Raw genomic sequence first — 25,647 nt, forward strand, 5'->3', positions numbered from 1 at the left:
TGTGCTACTTTAAAGGCACCTTTTCATATTTTGATATATTGAACTTGACTCGTGGAAGTTTTATATAGATAGTAGGTCCTACATAAATGGTTCTGGTTTTCTTGTAGGTGGATCCTGTTCCTAATGGATTGCGAGCTTTACCAGTTTTTTATGCCTGCACAATTGGAATCAACCTATTTTCCATCATGTTCACTGGTGCACCTTGTAAGTACATTTTAAAACATTTTAAACTTTTTTTATTTTTATTTTTTTTAGTTAATTGACTGAACCTCCATTAAATGCATGATTTTACCCCTTTTTACCTTACAGGCTGAAATCTTCTAGATGCTCCTTGCCTGTGCCGCTTACAGAAGGCTGCAGGCTAGTGTGTGCTGAGAATTCTAACTTAGATAGTTAACCGACAAGAGGCCTGCGCAAAAACTAAAATCTATACAGACCTTTCCTCTTCATTTCTACAGGAAAAATATATTTTTTTTCCATCCCATGATGATCCACTGGAATTGAGCATCGTGACCATTCAAGAGTCCCTTTTTTTTTTTTTTTTTTTTTGTCTTCCTTACCCCACCCCCCCGCTACCAACTGAGCTTTGACAAATTGTCCTTTTTTTAACTTTTCTTTGCCTTCAAAGACCTCCAATACAATCCCAAACATTAAACTGATAGGGTGAGCTAATTGTTTTGGAAAGTTGAATTTTGTGGTGGTTGGGGCAGGCAGCACACATTCAGATGTATGTGGTTTCTTCCTCCCCAACACACACACATTTAGAAGTGTAAGGAATGTTCTGGTTTATCAGCTGCGTTCAAGTGCCACTGCTGTAAGGATTTGGATATTTGCAGTAAGGAGGCTTTATGACAGGGGACAGCATGAGCCTATCTAGATCATTCTGTGGGCTGAAGCCAGTGGGCAGAGCTTGCCGCCATATTGTGTGACCCCCCCCCCCCCCCCACAAAAAAAAAAACATTCAAAGATGCTATAGAAAACAGTAGCAAAGTTGTGAAATTTTACTGCCTATGTGTGTGGTTTTCTTTTCTTTTCTTTTTTTTTTTGACAGCTTTTTGTTTGTTTGAAAGCTTCCCATATGTAACCCGGGGGGGGGGGGGGGGGGGGGGGGTTGCGCCACGGTCCCGCAACAGGTGCAGGCACTCCGGATCAGCAGACTTGCTTTTGGAGCTGTTGGGAGTCCCCACAACTTGGCCCCTACAAAAATGGAGCCTCACATGGATCCAAAAACAACTTGGCCGCTCCGGAGTACCCACACCATGGAGGGAGCACGGCTTCCCCCCCCCCCCCCCCCCCCCCAACCCAAATAGGTTTAACAAAAGCCACACATTTAGACAGTCATAAACCTCACAAGTTCGCTATTTTCAGTAGCATCTGCTAATGTTTTGAGGTCACACAATATGGTGGCTGCGCAGGGAAGATGACATCAACTTTTTGACCTCATGCGATCTCCTGTCATAAAACCTCCTTGGTTTGTAGGTCACTGGCAACCTCTCACTGGAATAAGAGTGAGGTTCGTTTCCATTTCCTGTTATGGTATATGTAAAACTAACAACAAAAAAGAAGGATGGAGAGAACATGAGACGATGTGCAATTCCAGACGGCCTTTATTTAAATGACCCGCAGTCAGTGTTTTGGGCTAAAAAATCTTGAATCAGGAGTCTAACCCCCCCCCCCCCCCCCCCCCCCCCCCCCCCAAAATGATTAAGATAAAGCAGCTTTAAACCACATTTTTTTGTTGAAGGAAAAGCTAACAGCAAGTAATTACATCTTCTAGAGACTGACCTAGATTTTTAAGTCACCAACTGAGATCCACCTTCAGGCCAGTACCCTCCAAAAACTAGTGCCTTTAAAAATCACCCAAGTCCTTACGGGCAACCAATGCAGCGTTTCCAACAAAGGTATGATCCAACCATGTTTTCAAAAGATAAGGCTAGTGGCTGAATTCTGAATCATTTTGAATTCTAGTAAGTTGCTTGGAGGACAAACCCAAATTTGAGTTTCCATAATGTAAAAGTGATAGAATAGTTGTACAATGATCTTGGTGATCTTCTTAAAAAGTAAAATCTTAGCAAGTGTAGCTGTTTTAACTTGAAATAGGCTCTTTTAATTAAACCATTAATGTTGATTTTATAAGAAATAGTCTACAATCTGACCAACAGGAAATAAAAAGAAAAAAATATATATCTGTACAGGACAACATGAGCTCACAAGATTTCAACAAAAGTTGACAGAGGGCGTTCATATAAAAAGAGCTTTGGGGAACACCACAAGGAGATAAAATACGCATAAAAAATTTGACTATTAAACAAATTAATTGAAAAATGAAAATATAGAAAAACTGTAGGTGGGTAAAATATGAACTCCTAAATGAAAAACCTTACAACTGATGAAAGTTAAAAATAATAATAATAAAAAATAAATAAAAAGACTGAGGAAAAAGGATGCAAATAACCATAAATAAATTTAAAACCAAAGACTAGGCAAAATAAACTAAAATAGATCACAATATAAACCAAGATAAACTACTTACAATAAATGAATAATACTCATAGGAACATAAAGACTGACTGACTGGTCATAGCTTCAAACGTTGTTTAAAAAGTTCAGCAAAACCAGTTTATGTATGTAACAAAACAAGATGTAAGGAGCTGTAGCCTCAATGCCACGCCTAAAGTGTACCATGCACCAAATGTGTTAATCAAGGAGTGGCCTAGTGGTTAGGGTGGTGGACTTTGGTCCTGGGGAGCTGAGGAACTGAGTTTGATTCCCAGCACAGGCAGCTCCTTGTGACTCTGGGCAAGTCACTTAACCCTCCATTGCCTGCCGCATTGAGCCTGCCATGAGTGGGAAAGCGCGGGGTACAAATGTAATAAAACAAACAAAACATTTATTAATTGTAGTTTTATTTTGGTATATATTGTGATCTTATTTTAGTTTATTTTGCCTAGTCCTTGGTTTTAATTTATCTATTTATGGTTTGATTATTTGCATCCCTTTTTCTCAAGTCTTTTTTTAGCTTTCATCAGTTGTATGGTTTTTCGTTAAGGAGTTCATATTTTTAACCCATCTGCAATTTTTCTATTCATTTATTTAATTACATAATCACATTTTTTATATACGCTTTATATACTTTCATCAAATATTGATTTATTCTTAATGTATTTGTTTTTTTGTGAACAGTAGTTTTTTTTGTGTGTTTTTTAGACTCCTGGTGAAGGCTTTTTAGCCAAACTGCAGTGACAGTGTCGGGTCATTTTAAATAAAGGCTGTTTGAAATTGTACATTATGTAGTGTGTTTTCTCTCCACCCTTCTTTTGTTGCTGTTCAATTTTTATGATTTTTGCTTCCCTTTTTCTGGTATATGTAAAACTAACAACTACACAAAGACTCCAGTATTTTTTCTTTATCACAAAAACATTTTATTATATTGCAATGCCCGCTAACCTCACTAGCACTGCTACCTACTATTAAAACCTCACACATTCACTCCTCCACTCACCTTGCACACCTGTATTTAATTTAAATACAAAACAGTTGATTTTACATCTTAAACTACATACTTATACTGTTTCGTATTGTGCATATGTTTTTGCCATGCTTATACATTATATCATACTCAAATAATCAAAACTCAGTCCTGCCAGCAAAATAGTCCTTTTCCTACAAACGCCACGCCTTCCGCATGGACGCAGTAAAAATGTTTCCACATAAATGCTGGATGACTGTTCTTCATGGACAAACTCTGTATGTCCGTTAAACCTCCATTGGCTGTTCAAATACACCATCTCCAGTCATTAATATGCATCACAATACAGGTGCTGTGTGCTCGGTGACTAACTCAACAGTCCACCATGTCTGTTTCATGTTATGCCGGCTCCTCAATGCAGGACTGCATTTCACAAATCTTCCTCAGGAGGAACCACCATCAAAATTGTTCTACACCTCCAGTGGCTGCATGCCGGATTGAAACTCCCTTAGGGCTGAGCACACAGCACCTGTATTGTGATGCATATTAATGACTGGAGGTGGCGTATTTGAACAGCCAATGGAGGTTTAACGGACATACAGAGTTTGTCCATGAAGAACAGTCATCCAGCATTTATGTGGAAACATTTTTACTGCGTCCATACGGAAGGCGTGGCGTTTGTAGGAAAAGGACTATTTTGCTGGCAGGACTGAGTTTTGATTTTGAGTATGATATAATGTATAAGCATGGCAAAACGTATGCACAATACGAAACAGTATAAGTATGTAGCTTAAGATGTAAAATCAACTGTTTTGTATTTAAATTAAATGCAGGTGAGCGGAGGAGTGAAATGTGTGAGGTTTTAATAGTAGGTAGCAGTGCTAGTGAGGTTAGCGGGCATTGCAATACAAAAAAATGTTTTTGTGATAAAGAAAAAATACTGGAGTCTTTGTGTAGTTGATATTAAAAGTGACTCTGGAATTAAGAGTTATCCCCTGATTAGTAATTTTGATATGTAAAACTAACCCATTTAGACCCATTAACACCTAGAAGGGCAGCTTGTGTAAAGTTGTTTGTGTTCACATTTTTTAGTTTTCCAAATGTTTGTTCAGTTGGCCCCCCCCAAACTTTAATCATGAGTTATAGCTGTAAACTCCACCTTAAATCTGAGGATTTTTGAGCAGGGGGAGTTTATTGGGTCACAATAAGGACTCAATAAAGCGGTGAATTTTCTAAAAAAAAACAAAAACCTTTAGGTGTTCTTTTCTCATAAATTAAAGGTTTTCATTCTCCTTTTCTACCTACAAAAAATGTATCCAATGATGCATCCCTTCTAGAGCTGCCCAGAGTGAAGGCTGACTGACCTTACAGGGTTGCCATAGTAGCAGCTCTCTTCTCTCCCTCTCCTAACAGATTAAGTTTCCTTTGGTGTACCTGACTCCTCTTGCCTCATTGGAAATGACTTAAAATGAGTTTGGGGGTTTGACCTCTTCTGCTTATTATCTAGTAAACACCCACCTGCTATAAAAATATCTAGGTTTATGGGTTCACAGATGAAAGGTTCTATGATATTTTTGTTAATATTCTGGTTCTGTGATGTTTAAGAAAAAGCCATGAACTGGGTAGCATATTACTACTACTAATCATTTGTATAGCGCTACTAGACATACACAGCGCTGTAGCATATGCTTATTGGAAATTTATCGTGTTTAAAATGTTGCTAGACAGCCCTATCAGCCCTTGCCAGAAGCACTGAAAATTTACATCCCAGTAATGAAATGCATACTTTTTTTTTAATTTTTAAAATATTTTTTAAATTTCTTATCTAAGAGGCTCGCTTGTCAAAACTGTGAAACATGCTCTTGTGAGCTGTTCATGTAATCACCAGGTAAGAGAGGCACAGTATCCTGTGCCCTTACCTTGATGTATTCCTTTCTGTATTTACCCCTGCAATATGCTGGGAATGTTAGTATTCCCTGACTAGCATTGCTAATGCAAAAATGTGTTTAAGACCATTTTGTATAGCTATAGATGGATATCTTCTATTAGATATCTTGTCTATTAGATATATCTTGTCTATTAGATTGTAAGCTCTTTGAGCAGGGACTGTCTCTCTTTGTTAAATTGTACAGCGCTGCGTAACCCTAGTAGCGCTCTAGAAATGTTAAGTAGTAGTAGTAGATATAATATATAGATATATACACTTAAACTAGATAATTTAACTTACGTTAAGTTTTTTTTTTTTTTTTTTGGCCTGTCAGTGGTCTATAATGCAGCACTTCCTGTTCCAGTTTCATCACCCGTGATAGATTATATGGATGTAAATTGAGTAGAGAGAAGTAGGTAGGAGAGAACATAGTATTAAGCATTGGTAGAAAAAAATATAGCTGAAGAACTAGAGATGTACAGCTATGGGAAAAACTATTCTCCGAGGACAAGCAGGCTGCTTGTTCTCACGACTGGGTGACGTCCGCGGCAGCCCCCACCAACCGGAAGAAGCTTCGCGGGCGGTCCGCACGCAGGGCACGCCCACCGCGCATGCGCGGCCGTCTTCCCGCCCGTGCGCGACCGTTCCCGCCAGTCTTTTCTTTTCCGCGCTGGAGAGAGTCGTGCGTCACCGCTCTCTCTTAGTCAGCCCCGGAAAACCGTCGCGTTGTCCGCAAATCTTTGCTAATTTTCTGTTTTTTGTTGCCGCGCGCCTTCAAAACTTTTTTCCTTTCTTTAAAAAAAAAAAAAAAAAAGAAAACGCGCTGAATTTTTCCCTCGTTTTCTAGCGGGGGCGTCGCGTGCGGTCGATTTATTTTTTGAGGTGTGATTTACCGCCACCATCGACGACTTTAACTTCGCCGACGCGATTTTTCCGTCGATGTCCTCGAAGGTCCCGAGTGGATTTAAGAAGTGTGGTCGGTGCGGCCGGCCTATCTCGCAGACAGACACCCACGCTTGGTGCCTCCAGTGCCTCGGGCCGGAGCACAATATCAAGTCGTGTTCTTTGTGTCTTGGTCTCCGGAAACGGACTCAGGTTGCGAGGCAAGTTCTTCGGGACCGTCTTTTTGGAACTTGCGCCGGCCCCTCGACCTCGACGGCATCGGTATTGACGGCCGGTTCTTCGGTACCGGTATCTATGTCCGCGAAATCGGCATCGATGGCATCGACCCCAGGAGTACAGGTCCCGTTGGCCCGCCGGTCCTCCGGTGACGGTAGGGGTGAGAGGCCACGTGGGCAATCGGCCCCGGTCACTCCCTCTGCTCATGGCCCTCGGGACCGAACCCTGTCCGACCCGGCTCCTCGAGATAGAGGGGGATCGACCTCCTCCTCCTCCGTTCCACCTGGCGCTGATGACGGGCACCGCAAAAAACAGAAGAAGCACCGTCATCGGTCCCCATCGGTGCGCCCGGCCCTCGGTGCCGGAGAGGAGTAGACGCCGAAGCGTCCACGTCGAGAGGAAAGGTCCCCCTCGGTAGTGGAGGTACCGACGCGTCAGGGTCCCAGCACTTCAGTGCAGTCTCCTGGACCCGAGCAGCTTCCGGCACCGACGCCTCTACCGGCCCCCCCCCCCCCCCCCCCCTCCGTCTTCCCTGACAGCGGGCCTGGACGAGTGCCTCCGAGCCATCCTTCCGGGGATCCTGGAAGGGCTGATGCGCCAGGCTGTGCCGGCGCCGGGGGTGCTTGCGCCCTCGGCGCCGTTGACTGTGGCACCGGCGAGCTCTAGCCCGGTGCCGAGGCCTTCGACACCGCTGCCGCTTGCGGCGCCGGTCTCGACCGCCACGCAGGTGGAGTCCCCATCGATGGAGGGAGCTTCGTCCCCGCCGGCGCAGGAGTCCACCGCTCGACGACACAGAGGCCTCGGTGCCTCGACGTCGAGCCGGGCCCGGTTGAGGACTCAGCTGCATGAGCTTATGTCCGAAACCGAGGAAGAGGCCTCATGGGGGGAAGAGGAGGACCCCAGATATTTCTCCTCAGAGGAGTGTGTGGGCCTTCCTTCTGACCCCACGCCTTCACCAGAGAGGAAGCTCTCGCCTCCTGAGAGCCTCTCCTTTGTCAGGGACATGTCTATTTGCATTCCCTTCCCCGTGGTCTCTGTGGATGAGCCGAGGGCTGAGATGCTCGAGGTCCTCGACTATCCATCACCATCTAGAGAGTCCTCCACGGTGCCGTTGCACAATGTCCTTAAGGAGACACTGCTTCGGAACTGGATGCGACCGTTATCTAATCCCACCATCCCCAAGAAAGCAGAGTTCCAGTACAGAATTCACTCGGACCCAGAGTTAATGTGGCCCCAATTGCCTCATGACTCGGCGGTCGTGGATTCTGCTCTCAAGAGGGAACGGAGTTCGAGGGATACCGCCTCGGCGCCCCCGGGGCGGGAGTCTCGCACTCTGGACTCGTTTGGGAGGAAGGCCTACCAATCTTCCATGCTCGTGACCCACATCCAATCTTAACAGCTCTACACGAGCATCCACATGCGGAACAATGTGAAGCAACTGGCGGACCTGGTTGATAAGCTCCCGCCGGAGCAGTCCAGGCCTTTTCAGGAGGTGGTCAGGCAGCTGAAGGTGTGCAGAAAGTTCCTGTCCAGGGGTATCTATGACACCTGTGACGTGGCATCTCGTGCTGCGGCCCAGGGTATAGTGATGCGCAGGCTCTCATGGCTGCGTGCCTCTGACCTGGACAACCGCACCCAGCAGAGACTGGCCGACGTCCCTTGCCGGGGGGATAATATTTTTGGTGAGAAGGTCGAGCAGCTGGTGGACCAACTGCATCAGCGGGAAACCGGGCGCCTTCAGCATCCACCTCAGCAGGTGGACGTTTTTCCCGGGCCCGGCAGGCTGTGCCCTATTCTTTTGCCAAGCGTAGGTACACCCAGCCGGCCCGAAGGCCTCGTCAGGCACAGGGACAGCCCCAGCGCGTTCGTTCTCATCAACAGCGTGTGCCTAAGCAGCCCCCTGCGCCTCTACAGCAAAAGCCGGGGACGGGCTTTTGACTGGATCCACGGGAACATAGCCGCCCTCAAAGTGTCCGTACCGGACGATCTGCCGGTCAGAGGGAGGTTAAAATTTTTTCACCAAAGGTGGCCTCTCATAACCTCCGACCAGTGGGTTCTCCAAATAGTGCGGTGCGGATACGCCCTGAATTTGGCCTCCCTGCCACCAAATTGTCCTTCGGGAGCTCAATCCTTCAGCTCCCATCACAAGCAGGTACTTGCAGAGGAACTCTCCGCCCTTCTCAGCGCCAATGCGGTCGAGCCCGTACCACCCGGGCAGGAAGGGCAGGGATTCTATTCCAGGTACTTCCTTGTGGAAAAGAAAACGGGGGATGCGTCCCATCCTAGACCTGAGAGGCCTGAACAAATTCCTGGTCAAAGAAAAGTTCAGGATGCTTTCCTTGGGCACCCTTCTGCCAATGATTCAGAAAAACGATTGGCTATGTTCCCTGGATTTAAAGGACGCATACACTCGCATCCCGATACTGCCAGCTCACAGACAGTATCTCAGATTCCGCCTGGGCGCACGGCACTTTCAGTATTGTGTGCTGCCCTTTGGGCTCGCCTCTGCCCCATGAGTGTTTACAAAGTGCCTCGTGGTGGTAGCGGCGTATCTACGCAAGCTGGGAGTGCACGTGTTCCCATATCTCGACGATTGGCTGGTCAAGAACACCTCGGAGGCGGGAGCCCTCCGGTCTATGCAGTGCACTATTCAACTTCTGGAGCTGCTGGGGTTTGTGATAAATTACCCAAAGTCCCATCTCCAGCCAACACAGTCTCTGGAATTCATAGGAGCTCTGCTGAATACCCAGACGGCTCGGGCCTTCCTTCCCGAAGCGAGGGCCAACAACCTCCTGTCCCTGGCTTCGCAGACCAGAGCGTCTCAGCAGGTCACAGCTCGGCAGATGTTGAGACTTCTGGGTCATATGGCCTCCACAGTCCATGTGACTCCCATGGCTGTTCTTCACATGAGATCTGCTCAATGGACCCTAGCTTCCCAGTGGTTTCAAGCCACCGGCAATCTAGAAGATGTCATCCGCCTCTCCACCTGTTGCCGCACTTCACTGCTCTGGTGGACCATTCGGACCAATTTGACCCTGGGACGTCCATTCCAAATTCCGCAGCCCACGAAAGTGCTGACAACGGATGCATCTCGCCTGGGGTGGGGAGCTCATGTCGATGGGCTTCACACCCAGGGACTGTGGTCCCTCCAGGAAAAGGATCTTCAGATCAACCTCCTGGAGCTCCGAGCGATCTGGAACGCACTGAAGGCTTTCAGAGATCGGCTGTCCTGTCAAATTATCCAAATTCGGACAGACAATCAGGTTGCAATGTATTACGTCAACAAGCAGGGGGGCACCGGATCTCGCCCCCTGTGTCAGGAAGCCGTCGGGATGTGGCGTTGGGCTTGCCAGTTCGGCATGCTCCTCCAAGCCACGTACCTGGCAGGCGTAAACAACAGTCTGGCCGACAGACTGAGCAGAGTCATGCAACCGCACGAGTGGTCGCTCCATTCCAGAGTGGTACGCAAGATCTTCCGAGAGTGGGGCACCCCCTCGGTGGACCTTTTCGCCTCTCAGACCAACCACAAGCTGCCTCTGTTCTGTTCCAGACTTCAGACACACGGCAGGCTAGCGTCGGATGCCTTTCTCCTTCATTGGGGGACCGGCCTCCTGTATGCTTATCCTCCCATACCTTTGGTGGGGAAGACCTTACTGAAGCTCAAGCAAGACCACGGCACCATGATTCAGATCGCGCCCTTTTGGCCCCGTCAGATCTGGTTCCCTCTTCTTCTGGAGTTGTCCTCAGAAGAACCGTGGAGATTGGAGTGTTTTCCGACTCTCATTTCGCAGAACGACGGAGCGTTGCTGCACCCCAACCTTCAGTCCTGGCTCTCACGGCCTGGATGTTGAGGGCGTAGATTTCGCTGCATTGGGTCTGTCTGAGGGTGTCTCCCGTGTCTTGCCTCTAGGAAGGATTCCACTAAAAAGAGTTACTTTTTCAAGTGGAGGAGGTTTGTCGTTTGGTGTGAGAGGCCCTAGAACCTCGTTCTTGCCCTGCACAGAACCTGCTTGAATACCTTCTGCACTTATCAGAGTCTGGCCTCAAGACCAACTCAGTAAGGAATCACCTTAGTGCGATTAGTGCTTACCATTATCGTGTGGAAGGTAAAGCCATCTCTGGAGAGCCTTTAGTCGTTCGATTCATGAGAAGCTTGCTTTTGTCAAAGCCCCCTATCAAGCCTCCTGCAGTGTCATGGGATCTCAACGTCGTCCTCACCCAGCTGATGAAACCTCCTTTTGAGCCACTGAATACCTGCCATCTGAAGTACTTGACCTGGAAGGTCATTTTCTTGGTGGCAGTTACTTTAGCTCGTAGGGTCAGTGAGCTTCAAGCCCTGGTGGCTCATGCTCCATATACCAAATTTCATCACAACAGAGTAGTGCTCCGCACCCACCCAAAGTTCCTGCCGAAGGTGGTGTCGGAGTTCCATCTTAACCAGTCAATTGTCTTGCCAACATTCTTCCCCAGGCCGCATACCCGCCCTGCTGAGCGTCAGTTGCACACATTGGACTGCAAGAGAGCATTGGCCTTCTACTTGGAGCAGACACAGCCCCACAGACAGTCCGCCCAATTGTTTGTTTCTTTCGACCCTAACAGGCTAGGGGTCGCTGTCGGGAAACGCAATCTCCAATTGGCTAGCAGATTGCATTTCCTTCACTTACGCCCAGGCTGGGCTGGCTCTTGAGGGTCATGTCACAGCTCATAGTGTTAGAGCCATGGCAGCGTCAGTGGCCCACTTGAAGTCAGCCACTATTGAAGAGATCTGCAAGGCTGCGACGTGGTCATCTGTCCACACATTCACACCACATTACTGCCTCCAGCAGGATACCCGATGCGACAGTCGGTTCGGGCAGTCGGTGCTGCAGAATCTGTTTGGGGTGTAAATCCAACTCCACCCTCCAGGACCCGCATTTATTCTGGTCAGGCTGCACTCTGTTAGTTGTTCTTCGTAGGTCAATTTTCTGTTGTATCCTCGCCGTTGCGAGGTTCAATTGACCTAGGTTCTTGTTTTGAGTGAGCCTGAGAGCTAGGGATACCCCAGTCGTGAGAACAAGCAGCCTGCTTGTTCTCGGAGAAAGTGAATGATACATACCTGTAGCAGGTGTTCTCCGAGGACAGCAGGCTGATTGTTCTCACCTACCCTCCCTCCTCCCCTTTGGAGTTGCGTTTTCATCATTTTTGCTTGTCATTCAACTGGCGGGAATGGTCGCGCACGGGCGAGAAGACGGCCGCGCATGCGCGGTGGGCGTGCCCTGCGTGCGGACCGCCCGCGAAGCTTCTTCTGGTTGGTGGGGGCTGCTGCGGACGTCACCCAGTCGTGAGAACAATCAGCCTGCTGTCCTCGGAGAACACCTGCTACAGGTATGTATCATTCACTTTATGGCCATCTGAAGATCAGCCCTTGAATGTAGGGGAGACCATGTTATGCTCTGGATAGTGAGTATATATCCGTTTTAAATCGTATGAAATACAATGTGTAGGCTGTATGTAAGAAAAGGAGAAAAATACATGGTGGTAGCAGGGTTCCTAGTATATAACTAGGCAGAAAAACAAGCTAGAATTCAGAGGGTGAGGACTGGAAGTTCAAGTAGAAGTTTAATTGGGGAATGAAAAGAACACAGGGGACTTGGAGGTGATGTGAAATGGGTAAGTCATAGAATGTGTGTTCTTTTAAACGGTTATCTTGATATATGGATTAGAAATGTAATGCAGATTGTGGGCAGTAGAGGCTAATGAAAAGAGGGTTTGTATGTGTTTATGGAGGCGGGCCCTGAGTTAGCTAGTGAGACTGAGCTCACCTAAAACCTAGTAATAACCATAGTCCAGGTGCTTCATTGGATTTCATTGTATGTGGGGCTGTTGCCCTAGGAATTTCAGATTTGCTGTTTTATTTCCTAGTGCTGGGCTTTGACAAAATTCCTCTGTGGGGTATTATCCTTATTTCGGTGGGATGTGCTGTTCTATGTGCCATTATCGTCTGGTTTATCGTGTGCCCTCGGATGAAAAAAAAGATTGACCGTAAGTAATGTCTTTTAGATTCTTACTTTGACACCTAGTGCTATAAGGTTTTAAATAAGGTGTACTGCATAGCGTGAACACTTGTAAAAGGTGTTTCTCTAATGCTGAATAGCTGACATGATTCGTTTAATGGTGTGAAAGTTTTAAGTATTAATGTGGAGGAGAGACGAGGGAGAGTGGATTGGAGTAGGGAGACATGGAGAAGACAGAAGATGGGATGAGAAAGAAAAGACACATTTAAATGCCTTGCTAGATTTTATAGATGTTCAAATATTGAAATGAACAAAGATCAAAAACACCCTTCCAAATAATTAAGTATATCCAAACTATAAAGTTAATGAATGGGATTTTTAGAGTAGAGGCTTGTTAATGTTTAACAAATGATTTCACAAGAAAACTGCCAGCTGCACCTTCAGTCACAGATCCAAATGAAAATATCCAGTAATTCAATTTTAAAAATATTGTGTATCCATAAAACAAAACATCCCATCTTGAAAAAGTAAGAAGCACAATCACGTTTCGAGCACTGGCTCTGCTTCAGGGTGCCATTCATTGGAAATACATAAAGCTGATTTCTCTTCAATGATTCCAGTGGCTTCTTAGCATAGTATGGGCACAAACCATGGTATGCAGATCTGTGTCATCTGTTGGATGATCTGCTTCCTTTGCCAGAGGTCTCACCTTGCTCAAACAGAGTCCAGTAGAAATGGAGGATTCATATCTCTTCTGGCTTATGGTTTGGCCTTTGAGAGGTGGTGATTATCAAGGAAAAGTTTTTTGCCTGTAGTTTTCCTAAGTTTCAAATTGAGACTGCAGTTCAGAATACTGCTGCACATTTATTAGCCAAGGTCTTGTGACTGTTTCTAGTTTTGAGAGATCTACATTGGCTGCCAATTGAGTTTCAAGTGCAGTTTAAACTCTTGTGTCTGGTGTTCTGTGCCTTAATGTTGGGAAGGTCCACAGGCAACCATATCAACAACGCTTCAAGTGGAATCAGATGGGTCTTTATCTGTAGGGCCCAAACTTTGGAATGATATCCCCACTAACCTAAAATGGATCCTTTGTTTTTCCTTTGAAAGCACCATGCTTTTCAAATATTTTTTTTAAAGATGCTGCTTGTTCTTGAAGGGGATGAAATTGATCTATGTGTTGGGTGTGGATTTCCTTAAGGAATTTAGTGTATAAATAACTTTAATTTTAATTGTCACCTTTTCTAATTGTCCTCCCAAAGGATTGTTCTGGCTCTTGATGTTATCTGCTTTGAACTGCAAAGTGCAATTAGGGGATGTAAGACCAGATGTCATGTTAAATAGTTTTCTGTAGCGTCTCTCCAGACTGACACAGATAAATACCAGAAGATGGAGACTGAGAATTTTTTTTAAGGTGTTTTGGTGTATGTGACTTAATTTTCCCCCTTAGTGCTACTAGACTAGTCAGTCTGCTGGTCAGAGACAGGGGCCTGTGAGGATCTCCGTAGGGTGTCTGGATGTGGGATGTTCCTTCAGGCCACTTATCTGGTGGGCAAAAACAGCCTGGCCGTGCAGGGTTATGCAACCGCACGAGTGGTCCCTCATTAATTGATTTGATTTGCTTACTTTATTTTTGTCTTTTAGATTGTAAGCTCTTTGAGCAGGGACTGTCTTTCTTCTGTGTTTGTGCAGCGCTGCGTACGCCTTGTAGCGCTATAAAAATGCTAAATAGTAGTAGTTAGTAGTAGATCTTCTGAAATGTGGGGCACCCCTTTGGTGGATCTCTTTGTGATTCAGGTAAGTGGCAAAGACCCTCAGTTCTGGTCCAGACTTCAGGCTCACAACAGACTAGCATCAGATGTCTTCCTCCTGCATTGAGGGTCAGGTCTTATTTATGTGTATTCTCCCATTCCTTGTAATCAAGCAGATGCAGCCATTACAGATGGGTTGTGTCCAATAACCAGCAGAGGGAGATAGAGAGCACACTTTTTTCAGTGCCTCATACCAGCTTGCTCCACTGCCTCTCTTCAGTATTCTCTGTCTCCCCTAGCAGAGTGGCTACAGCTTCTTCGAGCTCCATCTAAAATCTGCCTGGAGGTTGCTCCTGTGCTTTTGGCAGTTGTTAGCAGGGGTGTTGGAGGCTATAGCAGCTTCACTTTAAAGGCACATAGGTTCGCCCTTTCCCTGCCTTACCCATACCTCTGTGGATGTGGACACATTGCTTAGCTTTCCCTGTCCTTCCCCACCAACAGTGGATGCAGGCACATAGGTTTGCCCTTTCCCTGCCTTTCCCACTCACCTGAGCCTCCGGAGTTCTATTTACCTCTGCTTTCCTCACAGCGTAAAAAAAAAAAAGTGCTTAGACGCTGGAACAGAGGTTTTTCCTTGCCTTTTTCTGTGGGACCGGAGCTGTGGTACTCGGTCCAGTGAGGTAAGAGTGTTTTCTGACTCCTCCGGGGTGGGCCCGCGATCGGGGCGATTTTGGCGCGAACCGCCATTTTGAATTTTACCGCCGTTTTCGGCGATGGCTGCGGAGACAGTAAAGCGCTGTTCCAAGTGTGGCAAGTGCAGATCAGCAGCGGAGCTCTGTAAATCGTGCTGTACAGACGTTAGAGCCGGCCCGAGCATGGCGAGCGACGATTGTTCGCGCTCTGAGCTGGCAGCTGGCGCCATTTTGAATTTACCACATGGCGCGACCTCCGCTGAGACGGAGAGTCCTGAGCCCGGGGGGAGGCCTCGGAGTGAGGCTGATATGGGAGCTACTAGCCCCGGCAGAGATCCGGGTGCCCAGGGTGAGTTTTTCTCCCCTGATTTTGTCTTATTAATGCATAAAGCATACATGCTTAAAAGAGCTCTCCCACAAAGCCCGACATGGGCCTCTTCTAATGCCCCCCCCCCCCCCCCCCCCCCCCCCCCCCGGTGGATTCTAGCCTGGGTATGCCCTCTGAGGCGTTATTCCCTGATAATTGGCAGAATATGAAGCGCAGAAGGGCTCATTCCCCTTCAGAGAGTGCTGCACCTCCATTTTCCCCCCCGTGGTTGGGCTGCAAGGATTTGGAGGACTCTGGCAGGCCTTCATGGTCTGAGGAGCCAGAGTCTGGTGCAGAAGTGACTCAGGATCTGGACGATCCCTCCGCGGTGAGGATTTTCCACCGTGATGAGCTGCCAGCGCTTATTTCTGATGCCCTGCAGGCTCTCTCTATTGAGGACCCTGCCAGTGGCACAGCCTCCTCTGAATCCTAGGATGGCTAGTACCAAAAAGCCTGCTGGAGCCTTTCCTTTGCATGACTCCATCCAAGAGCTTATTTCGTCTCAATGGGCTGACCCCGAGGGACCTTTGAAAGTTTCCAGGGCTATGGGGCAATTATACCCTCTGAGTGAGGAGCATATGGCTCGCTTTGCTATGCCTAAAGTGGATGCCCTAGTCACAGCTGTGACAAAGAGAACTACCCTCCCTGTTGAAGGAGGTGTTGCCCTGAAGGATATTCAAGACCGTAGACTGGAATCAGCACTTAAACGGTCATTTGAAATTGCAGGTCTCACTATTCGGGCGTCTGCATGCAGTTGTTATGCTGCTAGAGCCTGCCTGGCTTGGTTGCAACAGGCAGTGGAACAGCCCGGTGATGGAGCAGAGCCCTTTTCAGATGTGGCTCCGCGGATGGAGTCGGCCTTGTCCTTTCTTGCTGACGCCCTTTATGATATTGTCAGAGCTTCGGTTAAACACATGGCAGTAGCAGTGGCGGCTCGCCGTCTTCTTTGGCTATGGTATTGGGTGGCGGACATGGCCTCTAAGCAAAGGTTGGTGAAGTTGCCCTTTCAAGGCCTTCTCCTGTTTGGTGAGGAGTTGGAGAAAATTGTGAAGGGCCTGGGTGAGGCTAAACCCCAGCGCTTGCTCGAAGATAGGCCTCGGCCTTCCTCTAAGGGTGCAGCGGTCCACTCCTCTTACAGACTTCTCGTGTCCGTTTTCAGCAGAGGAACTCCTTTCGCTCGGACAAACGTTCCACAGCCACTGGCTCAAGGCCTGGAGTTCAGGGGCGACCCTCTCAGTGATGGTGCGCCGGCCCTCTCCTCGAGTCCTGTCATCGGAGGACGTCTTTCCCTCTTTGCCGAGGAGTGGGCCAACATTTCTTCAGATCAGTGGGTCTTGGACCTGATCAGAGACAGTTACAGAATAGAATTTGACGCCCCTGTAAGAGACGTGTTTGTGGAGTCCCGATGCGGTTCTGCCGCCAAACGGGCGGCGGTAGAGGAGACTTTACAAGGTCTGATTCAGATAGGGGCCATGTCCCCGGTACCTCCCGCCGAACACGGCTGCAGCCGCTACTCCATCTACTTTGTGGTGCCGCGAAAAGGAGGGTCTTTTCGCCCTATTCTGGACTTAAAAGAATTAAGTCCCTGAGAGTGCGGCATTTTCACATGGAAACCCTGCGCTCCGTCATTGCGGCGGTACAGCCAGGAGAGTTTCTCACGTCTCTGGACCTGAAAGAAGCTTATTTGCACATTCCAGTTTGGCCCCCGCACCAGAAGTTTCTGAGGTTTGCGGTGATGGGAAAGTATTTCCAGTTCCGGGCCTTGCCTTTTGGCCTCGCCACAGCTCCCCGCACCTTTTCGAAGGTTATGGTGGTAGTAGCTGCCTTTCTAAGGCAAGAGGGTATTCGGGTTCACCCGTACTTGGACGACTGGCTCATTCGAGCAAACTCTGCTGCAGAGAGTCAGCATGTAACAGCCAGAGTGGTCTCAGTACTTCAATCTCTGGGCTGGGTCGTCAATTTGGCCAAAAGTCACCTGACCCCCTCGCAGTCTCTAGACTATTTGGGGGCCAGGTTCGACACAGCCTCGGGGTATGTGTACCTACCCGAGCAAAGGCGGTGCAAGCTTCAGAATCAGGTCCGTCTGCTCCTGAGGATGCCCCGCCCGCGAGCTTGGGACATTGTCCAGCTGCTGGGATCGATGACGGCCACCATGGAACTGGTGCCCTGGGCGAGAGCGCACCTGAGACCTCTACAGTATGCTCTACTCCAAAGATGGTCTCCAGTATCTCAGGATTACCAAAGCAAACTTTCTTGGCTCCCTGCGGCCCGACTCAGCATGGAGTGGTGGCTCTCAGACAGCATGCTGCGGCGAGGAATGCCGCTGGCGCTCCCCGATTGGTGCCTAGTGGTGACAGATGCCAGTCTGAAAGGCTGGGGTGCACATTGCAAGGGGAAGCATGCCCAGGGTCTATGGACACCCGAGGAGTCGGAGTGGTCCATCAACCGCCTGGAGTTGAAAGCGGTGTTTCAGGTGTTTCTGGTCTTTCAAGTGACCCTGGAAGGATTGGCTGTCAGAGTGATGTCGGACAACACGACAGCAGTGGCCTACATAAATCGACAAGGTGGCACTCAGTGCAGAGCTCTAGCCGCGCAAGCCGAACAAATTTGCCACTGGGCCGAGCTGCATCTACAGTTTCTGTCGGCAGCTCACATTGCAGGTCAGAGCAACGTGCAAGCCGATTATCTAAGCAGGCATCAGATCGATCCAGCGGAGTGGGAACTAGCAGACGAAGTGTTCCTGCAGATATGTGCCAAGTGGGGCAAGTCTGTGATGGATCTAATGGCGACAAGCACCTATGCCAAAGTCCCATGCTTCTTCAGCAGATGGGAGAGATCCTTGCGCGGCGGGGTTGGATGCCTTGGCTCAACCCTGGCCTCCGGGCCTACTGTATGTGTTCCCTCCGTGGCCCTTGATAGGGCGAATGCTCCTGCGGATTCGGCTGCATCCAGGAGAAGTGGTTCTCGTCGCCCCGGATTGGTCCAGGAGGCCTTGGTATGCGGACCTCCGACAGATGCTCGTAGAGGATCCCCTTCAGTTACCTCTGGTTCCCAACCTGTTGTCACAGGGTCCGGTGACCATGGAGGACGCCGGCCGATTTGGTCTTATGGCCTGGCGATTGAGAGGGCGCAATTGAGAGGCAGAGGCTATTCCAATAAAGTAATTACCACTCTCCTGCAAGCCCGCAAGCGTTCCACTTCCGTGGCTTATGCCAGGATTTGGCGCCAGTTTGAAGTCTGGTGTGCTTCCAGAGAGATCACACCCCTGCGGGCTCCTGTCTCACCGATTCTGGACTTTTTGCAGGATGGTGTACAAAAAGGCTTGGCCTATAATTCCCTGCGGGTGCAAGTGGCAGCGTTGGCCTCCCTGCGTGGCAAGGTTGAAGGCGTGTCTTTAGCTGCTCTTCCGGATGTGGCACGGTTTCTTAGAGGGGTGCTTCGGCTCCGTCCTCCCGTGCGTGCACCCTGTCCAGCTTGGAACCTGAGGCTAGTTTTGAAGGCCCTGCAGGCTTCTCCTTTTGAGCCGCTTCTGCGAGCATCGGAGAAAGACTTGACACTAAAGGCCGTTTTTCTTGTGGCCATTACTTCGGCGAGACGGGTGTCAGAGCTCCAGGCGCTGTCCTGTAGAGACCCTTTTCTGCAGTTTTCAGAGTCCGGGGTCACGGTTCGTACCGTGCCTTCCTTCTTGCCTAAGGTGGTTTCAGCGTTTCACCTAAACCAACCTATTTTCTTGCCCTCCTTTGTCGAGGAGGAGTTTCCAGAATCTTTTGGGCAATTGCACCTGTTGGACGTGCGCAGGACTCTGCTGCAGTATCTGCGAATTACTAAGTCTTTCAGGACATCTGATCATCTGTTTGTTTTGCTATCGGGTCCTCGCAGAGGGTCTCCAGCGTCTAAAGCCACTATTGCCCGCTGGCTTAAAGAATCTATCTTTTCAGCTTATTTGCTTGCCGGCCGGCCTCCGCCTGATGCCTTTAAGGCGCATTCCACTAGAGGAATTTCCTCTTCTTGGGCTGAAACTGGAGCACTCTCTCTTCAAGAGACTTGTAGTGCAGCAACATGGGCTTCTAAGCTCTCTTTTGCCCGACATTACAGGCTGGATGTGGCTGCCAGGAGGGACACACATTTTGGAGCGCAAGTGCTGGCGCATGGTGTGGCTTGTTCCCACCCTATCTAGGGATTGCTTTGATACATCCCATCTGTAATGGCTGCATCTGCTTGATGACAAGGAAGGGAAAATTAGGTTCTTACCGTGATAATTTTATTTCCTTTAGTCATAGCAGATGCAGCCATGATCCCTCCCTGTCTGATGCTATCTGCTGTAAATCTATTTCGGGTTCTGTTCGTGTTTCCTGGAGATTCCGTCCTTGGGAGAAAGTCGGAAAACAGTCTTCAGGATTCTTGTTCAATTAAAGGAGGATGACTTAATTCCCTCCATTTTCATGTTTTGGAGGATGAGTTTATTCCCTCCAGTTATGTCTCAGTGGAGGATGAGTTTATTCCTTCCGGGAGGATGAGTTTATTCCCTCCATTCTGAGTTAATGCCCTTTGTAGGGCCATCGTTCGCTGTGAGGAAAGCTCATGTTATTCCCATTGCGGTTTGCCATACTGTTTTGGAAGCTTCAAATACTGAAGAGAGGCAGTGGAGCAAGCTGGTATGAGGCACTGAAAAAAGTGTGCTCTCTATCTCCCTCTGCTGGTTGATGGACACAACCCATCTGTAATGGCTGCATCTGCTATGACTAAAGGAAAGAAAATTATCACGGTAAGAACCTAATTTTCCCTTCCTCTTGTGGGGAAGACTTGAAACTCAAGCAAGACCATGATCTTGATCACGCCTTACTGGCCATGGCAGAGCTGGTTCCCTCCTCTTCTGGAGTTATCCTCCGAAGATCCATGGAGATTGGAGTGTTTTCTAACCTTCATCATGCAGAATGAGGGATGTCTCTGGCCCTCACAGCCTGGATGTTGAGAGCCTAGAATTTGCTTCCTTAGGTATCTCCCAGGTCTTGCTGGCTTCCAGGAAAGATTCCACTAAGAGGTGGTGGTCTTTCAGATGGAGGAGGTTTGCTGTCTGGTGTGAGGGCAAGGCCCTAGATCCTGTTTCCCGTCCTACATGGACCAAGCTTGAATACCTTCTGCACCTCTCAAGTCTGGTCTCAAGACCAACTCCGTATAGAGGGTGAGCCCATCTCGGGACAGCCTCAAATTTGCTTCATGAGTTTTTTTTTTGCTTTTGTCAGAGCACCTTGTTAAACCTCTGCCTTTGTCATGGGACCTCAACATTTGTTCTCACACAGCTGATGAAAGCTCCTTTTTGAGCCACTGAATTCCTGACATCTGAAGTACCTGACTGAAAGGTCATTTTCTTGGTGGCAGTTCAGCTCCTAGGGTCAGTGAGCTGCAGGCTGTAGTATTGAATGCACCTTAAATGAGTTTTATCGTAACAGAGTAGTCCCCTGCATTCACCCTAAGTTCCTGCAAAGGTTCTGTTAGAATTCCATCTGAAGCAGTCGATTGTTGGTTGCCAACATTCTTTCCCTGACCTCTTGCCCGTCCTGACAAGAGCCCCTTGCATACCTTGGACTGCAAGAGAGCATTGGCCTATTATGTGGAGCAGACAAGGCCCCATAGACAGTCTGCCCAATATTTTTTTCTTTTGATCCCAACAGGATGTGGGAAACACACAATCTCTCTAATTGGCTAGCAGATTGCATTTTTTTCACTTATGCCCAGGCTGGGCTGACATTGGAGAGTCGTGTCAGAGCCATGGCTGTGTTTGTAGCCCACTTGTGGTTAGCCTCCATTGAAGCAGCTTTGCAAATTTTGATGCGGTCTTCAGTCCACAGATTTCGCATCTCATTACTGCCCTGGAGCAGGATACCCGATGCGACAATCAGTTCGGGCAGGCAGTGTTACAGAATCTGTTTGGGGTCTAGAATCCAACTCCACCTACCCTCCCCCCCCCCTCCCCAGGCCTGTTTTATTCTGTTCCAGGCTGCTCTCGCTCAGTTGTATATAGTTTCAGTTTAATCTGAGTTATGTCCTCACAGATGCGAGGCCCAATTGACCAAAGTTTTGTTTTCGGTGAGCCTGAATGCTATGGATACCCCATTTATGAGAATTAATGGCCACCGTGTCCTCAAAGAAAGTGAAGGTACTTACCTTTAGCAGGTATTCTCTGAGGATAAGTACATAAGTAGTGCCATACTGGGAAAGACCAAAGGTCCATCTAGCCCAGCATCCTGTCACCGACAGTGGCCAATCCAGGTCAAGGGCACCTGGCACGCTCCCCAAACGTAAAAACATTCCAGACAAGTTATACCTAAAAATGCGGAATTTTTCCAAGTCCATTTAATAGCGGTCTATGGACTTGTCCTTTAGGAATCTATCTAACCCCTTTTTAAACTCCGTCAAGCTAACCGCCCGTACCACGTTCTCCGGCAACGAATTCCAGAGTCTAATTACACGTTGGGTGAAGAAAAATTTTCTCCGATTCGTTTTAAATTTACCACACTGTAGCTTCAACTCATGCCCTCTAGTCCTAGTATTTTTGGATAGCGTGAACAGTCGCTTCACATCCACCCGATCCATTCCACTCATTATTTTATACACTTCTATCATATCTCCCCTCAGCCGTCTCTTCTCCAAGCTGAAAAGCCCTAGCCTTCTCAGCCTCTCTTCATAGGAAAGTCGTCCCATCCCCACTATCATTTTCGTCGCCCTTCGCTGTACCTTTTCCAATTCTACTATATCTTTTTTGAGATACGGAGACCAGTACTGAACACAATACTCCAGGTGCGGTCGCACCATGGAGCGATACAACGGCATTATAACATCCGCACACCTGGACTCCATACCCTTCCTAATAACACCCAACATTCTATTCGCTTTCCTAGCCGCAGCAGCACACTGAGCAGAAGGTTTCAGCGTATCATCGACGACGACACCCAGATCCCTTTCTTGATCCGTAACTCCTAACGCGGAACCTTGCAAGACGTAGCTATAATTCGGGTTCCTCTTACCCACATGCATCACTTTGCACTTGTCAACATTGAACTTCATCTGCCACTTGCACGCCCATTCTCCCAGTCTCGCAAGGTCCTCCTGTAATCGTTCACATTCCTCCTGCGACTTGACGACCCTGAATAATTTTGTGTCATCAGCGAATTTAATTACCTCACTAGTTATTCCCATCTCTAGGTCATTTATAAATACATTAAAAAGCAACGGACCCAGCACAGACCCCTGCGGGACCCCACTAACTACCCTCCTCCACTGAGAATACTGGCCACGCAATCCTACTCTCTGCTTCCTATCTTTCAACCAGTTCTTAATCCATAATAATACCCTACCTCCGATTCCATGGCTCTGCAATTTCTTCAGGAGTCTTTCGTGCGGCACTTTGTCAAACGCCTTCTGAAAATCCAGATATACAATATCAACCGGCTCCCCATTGTCCACATGTTTGCTTACCCCCTCAAAAAAATGCATTAGATTGGTGAGGCAAGACTTCCCTTCACTAAATCCGTGCTGACTTTGTCTCATCAGTCCATGTTTTTGTATATGCTCTGCAATTTTATTCTTAATAATAGCCTCCACCATCTTGCCCGGCACCGACGTCAGACTCACCGGTCTATAATTTCCCGGATCTCCTCTGGAACCCTTCTTAAAAATCGGAGTAACATTGGCTACCCTCCAGTCTTCCGGTACTACACTCGATTTTAGGGACAGATTGCATATTTCTAACAGTAGCTCCGCAAGTTCATTTTTTAGTTCTATTAATACTCTGGGATGAATACCATCAGGTCCCGGTGATTTACTACTCTTCAGCTTGCTGAACTGACCCATTACATCCTCCAAGGTTACAGAGAATTTGTTTAGTTTCTCCGACTCCCCCGCTTCAAATATTCTTTCCGGCACCGGTGTCCCCCCCAAATCCTCCTCGGTGAAGACCGAAGCAAAGAATTCATTTAATTTCTCCGCTACGGCTTTGTCCTCCTTGATTGCCCCTTTAACACCATTTTCGTCCAGCGGCCCAACCGACTCTTTGGCCGGTTTCCTGCTTTTAATGTATCTAAAAAATTTTTTACTATGTATTTTTGATCAGACCTTATATTCTCACAAACCCTCACACCTCCCCTAGGAGTTGTCTCCTATTTTTCTTTTCTTTTCTTCTTTTTTTTTTTTTTAATGCTGTAGTATTTAACTGTAGTAACCGTGCCCTCGTGGTGGAGCATGTCTCGCGCTCCACAAAACTCTGTAAAGTTTATAAGCTCTGGACTGGGTTACGCAGCTCCGCATTACCCACTTGTGAGAATATAAGGCCTGCTGTCCTTGGAGAATATCTGCTTCTGGGAAATATCTTCGTTTAATAGCACTTCTGCCAGAAGAATAAGCGAACTTCAAGCCCTAGTGGCAGATCCTCCTTTAAACAGGTTCTATCAAGACAGGGTTGTTCTCTGAACCCACCCCAAATTCCTCTAAAAGTGGTATCTAGGTTCCACTTAACTTCCTTTCTTCCATAAGCCACACTCTCGTCCTGAAGAAGCAGCACTGCATAACTTAGACTGCAAGTGTGCTCTAGCGTACTATCTGGAGCGTACAAAACCTCCTAGGAAGTTCTCCCAGCTTGTATCCTTCAACCCTAACAGATTAGAGATTCCCATCTCCAAACATACTGTCTCGACTTGGCTGGTTGATTCTCTCTTACACGTATGCTCAGGCCAGGCTGACCCTTCATAGCCGTGTCACCGCTTACAATGTAAGAGCCATGGCGGCTTCAGTAGCCCATTTCTGCTCTGCCTCCATTTGCAAGGCTGCAACATGGTCTTCTGTCCACTACTGTCTGGAGCAGCATTCGAGGCGAGATAACTGCTTTGAACAAGCAGTCCTGCAAAATCTTTTTATTAGTTGAATGTCAATTCCGCCCTCTGACACCCTTTTTTTTTCTGCCAGGCTTATTTTCTCCTTAGTTCCCAAGTTTGTATTTGTGAGCCTGGTAGCTAGTGAGTCCCATATGTGAGAATATCATGCTTGCTTGTCCTCTGAGAAAGCAAAGTTACCTGTAGCAGGTGTTTTCAGAGAGCAGCAGGCATATGTTCACATCCCACCTGCCTCCTGCTACAGTTGTCTTAGTATTATACTGCTGGTCCAGCGCTTAAGCATCAGACGGGAAGGTATTCGCAGTGGGGGCATTTCCTCAGTTTTAAAAGTGGCAGTGTCTGCACTGGGCTCCATGGATGACATCTCCCACTTGAGAGAATAGATGCTTGCTTTCCTCGGAGAACACTTACGTTACATGGGTCTTCTAGTACCGCAATGAACTATTTCTTGGGGTATTTTTGCCATCGTTCTAGGTAGAGACAAAACTGTAGAAGATACAAAACTAAAAATAGTTGGAAACATGTTAACAGACTAATAAGAAATGCGGTTTACTGTATTCTGTACATTGATACTGCTATTAAGTTTTGTTTCTAATGGAAAATAATAAAATAAATATGAAAAAAAAGAAGTCAGCAGAGTTCTATCTAAATAGAAAATATTAACATAAAAACATTGATAAAAGAACCCTGTCAAAACGGCAACAATAGTGTATCTAGAACAGTGTTTTTCAACCAGTGTGTCGCAGGAGTTTTCTGTCACTCCTGTCCCATCCTCACCCAGTGAGCTGGCTTTATAAGATTTCTTCTGTAGTGGTTGGCGGCAGTGGACAGCAATTGAAAGCCTGTTCGTACCAACCCCCGAATCTTCTCTTTCTGTGGTGTAACTTCCTGGTTCTGTATAGGCGGGAAGCATCGGAGAAAAGGTGAGGGGGAAAAACACAGGCTAAATTTCCCGGTTTGTGTACCCAGATACCATGAGGAAGTTAATGGACTCTTCATACTAAATCTACTTTAACTTGGCCATACGTTGTTAACTAATTCAATTACAGTGAGTCTTTGAGTTAGATGTTTGTGTTCCTGTGGCAGTTTGCTAGTTCTCGTCACAATTTTTACCGGATTATTACATAGTGAAAATTATATGACATTCAGATTGGTCCATTTGGTATGATCTCATTACTTTGTCATTATGGAGGTAGTTCTAGAAGTGTGTGCCTGGTGGGAGCCTATTATAAAGGAATTTGAGCCTATGAACCTACAGATAGGGTGCAGTGAAGGGATGTGATCACCATCAGTACTGTAATGGGTGGGTGGTGGGTATTCACTTTAAAATTGTTGGTTTTGAATGTATGTTATTTGCAGCTAATTTTGTTATCTTTGAGTGTATTGTTGCCCTTTTACCAACTTGTCTTCAATAAAAAAAAAAAAAAAATAAAAAAAAAAATATATA

At 47.4% G+C, this 25,647-nt stretch overlaps 1 protein-coding gene across 2 annotated transcripts in view; it reads left to right on the forward strand.

The window, feature by feature from the left end:
* Positions 1–25,647, forward strand: part of SLC20A1 (solute carrier family 20 member 1) — a 131,905-nt gene that overhangs the window by 57,291 nt on the left and 48,967 nt on the right. For both annotated transcript variants that reach the window (XM_030201711.1, XM_030201710.1), the window contains exons 5-6: positions 108–204; positions 12,417–12,536. In XM_030201711.1, the coding sequence (XP_030057571.1) occupies positions 108–204; positions 12,417–12,536 (217 nt within the window). The remainder of the gene's footprint in view (positions 1–107; positions 205–12,416; positions 12,537–25,647) is intronic.

This window comes from Microcaecilia unicolor, chromosome 4, assembly GCF_901765095.1.
Source record: "Microcaecilia unicolor chromosome 4, aMicUni1.1, whole genome shotgun sequence".
NCBI lineage: Eukaryota > Metazoa > Chordata > Amphibia > Gymnophiona > Siphonopidae > Microcaecilia > Microcaecilia unicolor.